Source organism: Dreissena polymorpha, chromosome 16 (genome assembly GCF_020536995.1).
Source record: "Dreissena polymorpha isolate Duluth1 chromosome 16, UMN_Dpol_1.0, whole genome shotgun sequence".
Lineage (NCBI taxonomy): Eukaryota > Metazoa > Mollusca > Bivalvia > Myida > Dreissenidae > Dreissena > Dreissena polymorpha.
In genome coordinates, this window is record NC_068370.1 from 26,769,250 (window position 1) to 26,779,459 (window position 10,210).

At 31.9% G+C, this 10,210-nt stretch overlaps 1 protein-coding gene across 1 annotated transcript; it reads left to right on the forward strand.

Annotated features, from left to right (window-relative positions):
- The first annotated feature begins 2,250 nt into the window (after window positions 1–2,250).
- LOC127862583 (uncharacterized) lies at window positions 2,251–9,409 on the forward strand. Its single transcript, XM_052401777.1, has 7 exons — window positions 2,251–2,371; window positions 2,584–2,631; window positions 2,907–2,996; window positions 4,463–4,649; window positions 4,781–4,984; window positions 5,483–5,648; window positions 5,969–9,409. Exons 1-7 carry the CDS (start codon window positions 2,303–2,305, stop codon window positions 6,000–6,002), a joined length of 798 nt encoding a protein of 265 aa, XP_052257737.1. The 5' UTR covers window positions 2,251–2,302; the 3' UTR covers window positions 6,003–9,409.
- The last annotated feature ends 801 nt before the right edge of the window (window positions 9,410–10,210 follow it).

Consider the following 10,210-nt stretch of genomic DNA (forward strand, 5'->3'; position numbering starts at 1 on the left):
TTCCCGGCAGCATGTGAGTATTGTCGGTGGTCACCATACCGATTATGAATTTTAAGTAGTGTTGTTAATATTAAAAATTAAAAAACTCAAAATGACTTTTAACATAAAACTACTGTTCGGACTGTTGTTATTTCCAGACATTATTGGTGAAAGTTATTATAGCAAAAAATGAAAACGGCCCCGAGCAAAAATGGTTTAACAGGTTAAAACTGTCACAGTTTAACATTAATGTGTTTAAAACGGACAAGTGGGGTTTCCCAAAGGTAGCCCGGTTTCTCCCACAGCACATGACCAGGCCAAAAATGAAATATATTTCCGTCAATAAAACATTGCTGAAATTGAAGTTTTTATTCACAATTCGTCCAAACTTTCGGGAGTCTAGAAAGTTGATGGGAGAGGAGAGCTGGTACAAACTCCGGTCCTATTATGCAGTCTCAGACGGGCATCATGCACTTCGAAATGCACTCACACTGAATATACAGTCGCATTCTGTATTCAATCGTGAAAATTAAAAAATCTCTAAAAATTTTATGAAGTCACATTATTTGTTCATTCTTGACAATAAAATAATCCCTTTATTTTATTTATCTACCGTACTTCATGATAAAGGTATTGGATAAAAATAACTTTCCTGTTAGCTGCTAAATCAATATTAAAAATTCGTTGTATATATAGTTTAACACATTGTATATGTACTATGATTGTTTTGATATTAATCTATTCTTATACTTACCTAGGTATGCGTGTTGACCTGTATGAAAAAAACAACAACAACAAATATTGTCAATTACAAATAAGTTTAATAGTTGACTCAAGGTAAAATCAGAGTAAATTGAGTTGCAAGTGTGCAAAGATTTATTCCTCCACAGATGTACAAAACAATACAATCACAACCTATTTGAAAACGTGATGACCTTCATATGTTATGACATAGTGAAGTTTTCAAACGCAAATCGATGTTATTCTGCCTGTTTGACTAGAAATGTCCATCCAATTCAATTGCGTACGACATTAAACCATTGGCTTCTTGTCGATGTTATATATAATTTTGCATCATTCTATAAGAGATTTAGCCAATGCCAAGCAGGTGGTAAGCACATGAGGTTAGTCACCATGTTTGGGTGAGAACTTCGTAGAATTTCCACCAGGAAGCCTATCGGGTGAATTGTACGGACCTGTGAGAGATCAACAGTTAGATGTCAGAAATGACTCATATTTTAAATAATTAAATCGATAAAATAAGGCTTGATGAAAAGCTAATGCAAAAGTACAGAGATTATCCTTCTTAACCTTGCTGATGATATATATCAACTATAGCAACTAGCGACTTGCTTTGATTGCTATATAATATTTATGAATCGAAATGTTCTTTATTGTTATTCTATAGAATGCATTTTTAAGTAACGACTATTGAAGATTTTCTTCTAGAGGTTTATTGATCTGATAATAGATTTGACCTAGTTAAAAAGCTCGTTGATATCATTTTTTGACGAGAGTAGTGTATGCCATTCAAAATGTTTACGGATATTGAATTCCCAATACATTACTGCAGTGTTAAATATTGAATCGAGTGTATGTATACATTGAATAAGCATACGAACTTAAATATTTTGCCTATATTTGAACCGTAAATGTTTTTGTTTAATCATGTATTTGAAGGGTAAATTTAATTCCAAATATTGCTTTTTCTGCGATAATAGTTTCACATGTTTTCCTGTAGATGAACAACAGTTCAACATTAAACAGATGCAATAGGTGACGACTCTTTTTGTGCGAGAAAAGCGAATAATATATAATAACTCGCCCACATATCATTCTTCTCCCCATCCCGCCCCCTCCCCCCGCAGAAATAACCGACACAATCTTTATTCGCGTCCGAATTTTAAATGTTCAAATATTTTAAAAAAGCTATTAAATACGCATAATTATGTTACACATGGATAAGTCGTGGGCAGATCATGATTCATAATAAAATAAGTTATAACCAGATTTAGGTGTTTGTAAAAATAGAGTTTGCTAAAAAAAGCATAAACTACGGAGGATCCCAATTTTTTACAGATTGTACATAACAACTTTGTAAGACTGTTTTGGTAGCATAACAACTATTTAAAGAACATGCATGGTAACATAACATTTGGTTTTGGTAACATAACAACTTTTTAAGAATGTTTTGATTAAGTAATAACTATAAAAAGAATGTGGATGTAAACATCTTGTTAGGTAAAGTTTCAGTATTTAAAAGAACGTAGAGTGTGTTGGTGTTAGTTTATCCGATACCTTGTCAATTGGTATATTCACTATTATGGCTAAAAGTCTTTTCAATCGCGTTACAGGGAAGAAAGAGCAGGCATTGACGGATGAAGTTGAATCGGTTGCTGTTTTAATTATATATTTTATCTGCAATTGTTGTTTTTTAAGTATTAAAAACATAAAATAGTTTTATTTTCATGTGCTTAACATCCAGTCGCGCTCAGCCTTTTGTCAGTGACGCAAGTTATGTTAAATAAAGTAAAGGAGCGAATTATTTAGGTGTACATGTATTTCAAGACTCAACATGTGAATCGTATTTCTCTTTATCGGCAGCTGAGAGAACAGATGGTTTGCAACGAACGCCATATTTCTAATCTGCAGGTAATTCTTTTAAATAAAATATATTTTGAATTTTGCGTTCAAAAGAGATATTCGTCGTCTCATTGTTCATTTACTAATATACAGTAACCCAGCTTGCTGTTTGTTTCAAGAAATATTTCAGTTACATTTTGCAGTACTTTTATTACATATAAATGGTTGGACTTAAGTCTGAGAACTATTTCTTTATAAATCTTATACTATATTTGAATTGTATGACTTGTAAACAATATAATTTGAAGTTTGAAACTTACATTGTATTTGCATTTGATGAATAGCGAATATTGTCAAGCATCCATGAGTTGGCAATTACACACAGCATACAACCGGGGGAAGCCGGAACCAACGGTGCATTGAAAATTGATCAGGTAACCATTTTTCATATTTTGTTATAACGTTTTTAACATTCATTTTGCGGTCATGCGAACAAAAATGAAGATTCAACAATATCCGTTGTAACACAAATAACTGAAAGAAATATGGTAAATAGGAAATATGTTATAGTTTATATATTAATAGTGATCGTGTTCAAGGTTGTTCAGTTGAGTCTATTAAAGTAAAATACTGAGGATAGAGGTTTTGTGCTCATACGACTGTTTTTTCTAAGACTTTGCTCCACTTTTGCCTAAACAATACATGTGTATGTAGCTCACATATTGTCGAAACAACGGCGCGATGTGTTTAAAGATAAAATTTTAAAGATAAAACATTTATTTTAAAGGAGGATACAATACATTGACCCATTATTTCTCACAGGCGTGCATGTTTGGTTATGACAATTTCTAAATAATTATTCTTATGTATGTTAAATACAATGGTTATATTACAATATTTTACTTTTCTGTTATATCTTAGCTTATACGATTGTAATTATGTCAAGCGTTCGCAAACATTTCAAATACTGATATTATATATAATTTACCATTTTGCACACTTGAATATAAAATTATTGCGTATATTACTTTACACCTAAATTGTTTAAGGAGTATAAATAGTCATTAATTGAAGTCTTTTCTTTAAGTATTAGTAGTTTCTCTCGTAAAATGACTGAGAAACGGTCTTTCGGAAGTTAAAATCACTACGTATAATACATTATACCACGTTACTTGAGATTAACATATATTAGAAAATTAAGCCTAATATATAGGATAATTTAGTATGTTTGAACATTTGAGAGTTCATATGTTGTTTTTCCGAGTCAGTTCGATGCATTTATTAACGTCCCTCGAGGAAGTTATTGTTAAATTAAAAGGACCCTATCACGTTTTGGTAAATTGACACAAAAAAAGTTTCAGATTCGCACATTTTCGTTGTAGTTATTTGTGAGGAAACACATATACTGAAAATTTACCGTGCTCTAAAATATCCATTATAAGCATCTTTTACCATTTAAAAACCTTAAAGTTATAAAGCGTTGCAACGCAAAACGATTGAATGATTTGGCAATAGCTATTGTTGCCCTTATATTTTATTACACTACGAGAATTGCTTGTAGAAAGTATTTAATACATCACGCATTGTATGAGCACGGATGGCCAAGTGGTCTAAGCATTAAACGTTCACTCCAGAGAACAGTTGTTCGAGCCCAGTTTAGCATTATTATTTTCTTCCATTATTTTTTTAATGGAACTTTTTAGATTCAATGTTTACATTTATCAATATAAACTATTTAATGACAAACTTCAATACATGCCAGAATCTGTGAAAATGTCCCTTTAAAGACGAACTGAATTAGTTTTAATTATACTCAACGAAATTAATTTTTCCATTTATAATCAATCAACTATTATTATTATTATATTAGCTGTTAAGCCGATGTGTTGAACTCTTCTAGATAAAAGAAATGACTTCTGCCAAATGTTTGAAGCTTGAAAGTGATGACGATGAAGGCCTTGTAGAAGCAGCTCTGCTAGCTCTGCGTGAGCGCAGAGGGCTACTGTTTGACAGCGTAAGTGATATTAAAGGCACAGGTCTCTACAAACAAATAGTCCCAGCTGTCCATCGGATACTGTTTATTATCGGTAACAACTTACCACAATGTATTTTGTTTGCTTGTATGAAAACAGCGAAATGAGAACGGATATGAATTGGCTTTGAAATGCAGTATACTTTAGGAAAAAAGAGTATGATATTTTTCGTTTGATTTCTTCAGGTGACGTGGTCGTCGAAACGTTAATGACTGAAATTGGACTTCATAATGTTTTACAAAGATACTGTGGCCCGAAAGATATATTGAACATGCTTAATTTGATCAATATAATGCTAACGTGGATCCACCAAAACCCAACGTTTACTGCCGCTATGTTTCTTGGATATGTTCAGATAATTGAGAACAGTTTAAAACAAGCGAAACAAGGTAATATAAAGTTGACGGCTTAGTTAAGATCGGGACACGTGAAGTGATGACATTTATAATAAATGAACACCAGTGTATATCTGTTGTTTCGATGTTTTAAAAAGACATATTGGAACGACCCTGATTTTGGACAATCGGGTTCTGTCATGGCTTTGAAAACTTAAGATCGATTTGCAATTAATTGTATAACATTTTTTAACTATAAAGTCGACCGTTTTTACATTAATTTGTCTTTTACTTACCCCCTCCCCCACTTGATTTTATTACATTGTGATTAAGTTTTTGATCGGCGCGTCTGGATTTAAATAGAATTGTGGTTGTTATAAGGTTTAGGCACACATTAAAACAAAATGTAATAATTTGATTCAAGATATTATAAAAACGTTCATGAATGCAATATACACGGTAACAAAACTTGAAGATGTAAAAAATATAATAGTTTAACCGATATTTCTTGACCGATATCGTTTTATAAATAATTAAAAACATTTTTTTAAGAAAATGACCAAGAAGGTTCGAATAGCCCTGCATCAAGTCCTCGGTCGACTGCATCAAGTCCCCGCTCGCCAAGACAGGAGCCAGATCTTTTATGTAAAGAAACAAACTTGATTGCGAAGGAAAATCACAGAATGCTTAAAGAATTATTGAGCATAAATAGGGAGAGGTAAGAAAACACTTGCTTTGGAATAATATAACATTGTATAATGTTTGTGTCATGGTGTAAGTTCGTACGTTTTGTGTGTTTAGATTTTTAATATTTGAACTTGAATGGCATATATTACAGTGTTAAAACTGTATTGTTTATATCAAACACATGAAGAAACAAAACCTTTAAACAATATATGTCTGGACATGCAAGTTAAGATTGAGAAATTGAGACATAGTATCTAACATCTCCATGCGAATAAAAATATTTACAACTATAATGTGCCTTGTGGATGGGATGTATACGTTTATTTATTTGCTTAGCGCTTGTAATTCCAGACAACAGAATCGAAATAATGGCCAAAACGCGTAAACGCCTCTGGTTGATGTAATAGACTATGGAAAAGACGAAGTGACTCCATAGGCGATCGGTTGCAGGTTTTTAGTGGGATAAAAATTATATATTTTACCAAAATAATCATTTTTTAGATAAATATTGTGATTGGAAACTTACTGAATTGTAGTTGCAAATGTGAATTATGTCGATGTTTTATGAATTACAATGCGAAAATCGGTATACATGAAAAGAAACAAAGGTACAGCAGTGACAATGGCCCTTATGTTATCAAGATTCCTAAACAAAGTCGTCCGTCCAAGGACTCTGTTACCGGTGACGTGTCAATAAATGATATTCTTAATAAGGCGAACTCAGTGCTGTTTAGTGTTGAAAATTTAGAAAACAGCACATTTTTTACATAGTCCTAGTTTTAGTAGAAGTACTAACGGGAATTTCAAAAGTGAAACAGGTAGTGGAGGTAACATAACATAAAGGCGGAAAGCAGTGAACCAACTATTTGTTACGTTAAGAAGACAGTGGTCGATTAAAGATGAGAATTAATGTCAATTAGAAGCGAATGGAATGGAGAATTTTTTAAGGATTGTCCAAACAAGAAGGACATGATACGGCTGTGGGCGATGGATGAGGAAAGAGCCAACATGGTGGAAGAGCGGGTATAACGCCAGGAACATAAGGTGGATGGCAAAATAAGAACATTTTTGCCAACTGCAATTACTACAAAGAAACGTGATAAATCATGTTCATCTTATTCAGATTATTTGGTTATGCAGTTGGACTGAAGCGAGGGGAAGTCGCCAATTTAGTTAGTTTATTTGTTGATGACCTTGATCTTTACCTACAAGATAACATTAACTCTGGACAGAATATGATCTTATTAACTGATCTTTTTACTGCAATTCGTGGGGTGGGGTGGCTTTATGTTTACACTGCAAAAAATACACGATATAATGGTATTTCGAAAGAGAGATGCATCAAAAGAAAACAAAATATACTCCTAAAACGATATGATATTAAAGTGCTTGAAAACTTTAACTCTTAAATTATTTAGGCGCAGTTTTTAATTATACTAGACGTTTTTAAAGTAACATAAGAACCTCTGGTTGGTGAAGCTCTTAAGGCCATAAGAACATTATTGTTTAAATGCAATGACTTTAACATAAAACCAAAACTATTCAGGCATTTGTTTTACTTTATTGTGGGTTGTATATTAAATTTTGTTTCAGACGTATGGGATTTCACCAATTCAGATGATATTGAACGCATACATTTAAAAATTTTCAATCGATTGCTTAACGTTAAACCTAATACGTGCAATGTTGCTATTTATGAAGAATACGGAGAATATCAATTGTATGTAAAAAGTTTGTTTATTCTAAAATATTGATATCAATTTTTACAGAACTAAAAGAACATAATGCAAATCGTTTACGAATAAGCTTTAAACAATTGAAAAGAAGATATACATAAATTGGGTTTAAAATGTCAAGAACATCCTAAATAATTTTTCATTTGGTTTTTAATTGAGAATCCTAATGTTGTGCGAGTATAAAGTTTTGTTAGCGAGTTAAAATGTAGACTTGTTGCCAATATTAAAGAAGAAGGTTATGGCACAATGAATAACAGCTCCGTTTAAGATATGTATCAAGTTTATAAAGACTCGATGGAATATGAAGACTTACTTTCTGTGCTTATATTTTTTGTAATATTGACAGTCCGTAAACACCTTTTGAGATTCCCAACTTGCAGATATGCTCAGAATAGCATTCCACAAAATGAGTGTTATCGTGTATCTTGTAATGACTTTGATTAATAAGACGCATACCATTTATATGTATATGCCGCTGCTGCACTTATCAAAAACTATACTATGCGTATATTTTATGTTAACCCTTCTGTATATAAATTCCAAAAGATATTAGTTTCATGTGACAAATCGTTAATTGATATTGTATGTAAATATATCAAGCTGTTGCAATAAAAAAATATGACCCTAAATTATACTGTTTCGTAAATTCCATTACCGCCTCGAGAACACATATGTTTTTCTGTGTTTGTACTTGTATTCTTCAATGACTTATGTTATATAATGTTATAGTCGTATACGTATTTAAGTAAAATAGTGTGTATCTTTAATGCGATTTATTGATATAAAGCTGAATTAACAGTCTGTCTTTCTCTCAATCAGTCGAACTGTCTTTATGACTGCCTTTTTTGTATTGTAATGTCTTTTAACATCTTGTCTTGGCAAGTACCAATAGCATGACATTCTATTCGGGAAGCTAGAGTTAATGGGTGTTCGGTCAATTCCGTGGTTTAAGTCATACCTGATGGACAGAAGCCGAGTAGTAAACATAGGTAAAACAACTTATACCACTCTTCCAGTCACCTGTGTGGTGCCCCAGGGTAGTATACTTGGCACCCTGCTTTTTTATGTTACGTTAATGACATGGTCACTAGCATTAATAATGATTGTAAACTTATATTGTATGCTGATGACAACACAATATTGTTTAGCCATAAGGACCCAGATTTTATATCTGCCAAACTTGGTAAAGTTTAAGAAAATTGCTCGGACTGTCTGGTAGATAATAAGTTATCCTTGTACTTGGGGAAAACTGAATATATTCTTTTCGGCCCAAAACGAAATTTAAGTAAACACGAGTCTACACAAGTCACTTGTAATGGTCATAAGATTAATAGTACTACACAAGTTAAGTACTTAGGCCTTCCAGTCGATTGTTTTTTATCAGGTGAAGCTATTGTACAAAACATTATCTCTAAGGTCAATGGTAAACTTAAATTTTTGTATAGACATAATAATTGTTTGGATTTTAACACACGTAAATTGTTATCATCTGCACTTTTACAGTGTCACTTCGATTATTCTTGTTCATCCCGGTACGTAGGTCTAAATAAAGGTCTAAAATCTAAACTCCAAATTCTCCAGAACAATATGATCAGATTTATAAAAGGTTACTCTCCATGACATTCTGTTACTTGGCAGGACTATGTTCATCTGAATATGTTAAATGTTAGCTATATAGTAAAACAGCTAAGGCTTAATCACATGCATAAAGTCTATTATCAGACATGTCCTTCATATCTTAGGGAAAACTTTGTTAATAGCTCCAGAGCATCCAAGCAATTTAATTTTATTTTACCTAGTGTCCATAATACTTCTTGTAAACATACATTCTTCTATACTGGACCAAGAGACTGGAACTCTCTCCCTGACAATATTAAAAGTTAAAAAAACATTACCAGGTTCAAACAATTAGTGAAAAAGGACCTTCTTGAACAACAAGTATCAGAAAGTAAATGTGACTTTTTATTTTTCTAATAGCCATGTTGCAACAATCATCTGTGAAAATTCATGTTAAATTGTGATATTGTACATAATAAGATAAATGCAAACTCTTAATAATCCCGTTTTGTATCAAAATCTTAATTGTTAATTATTGATGTTTGTTTGTTCATATGATTATGTTTCTTTTTCAGTGTGTGTTTTATGACTCCACTGGAAATAAGCTTTCAGCTTAATGGGTTATCCATAGGTCCTCAGCATTCATGCTCATATAAACGTACTACTGTTAAAAAACTAATGTATTGTTAAAAGTATGCATAATAGTAACAGCGTTTTATTTTTTTGCTCTTAAATTGTGACATTTTTTTAAATCAGCCTAGTCTTAATTCCTTGATATCTGTGATATATTCTATGTTAATCTGTGATAATTTCTATGTCTTATGTGTCATATATGTGTATGTGCTATTGACCTTAAATGTAAATAAATAAACAAATAAATTCCCATTCAACCTGATCGGGGAAATATCAAGAATTATCATATTTTTACTAAGCAATTGCTTTGAAACATTAGATTTAACATGATGATGACGATAAGATTGTGCGAGGCATGTTGACAATTTAATTAAGAGTGAATTAGCGCAGCCTTGATTCAATATATTCACTTATTGAATAAGTAAATAATTGTTTAAAATTCAATTGCTGTTTAGTACTTACAAATATAGTAGACTTGGTACATGTTTTAACATCAACTATCGTTCATATATCTAATCATTTTAAAATTAAATAAAATCGAACGCCTCAACGACAACTACATGTAAATGTTGAATTAAAATAAGCGGTTGTTTTTAAAACTCATAATAAACGTATTTAAAGTCCTTTTCAATGTTCATAATGATTATTTCTATTTATTCAATGTCAA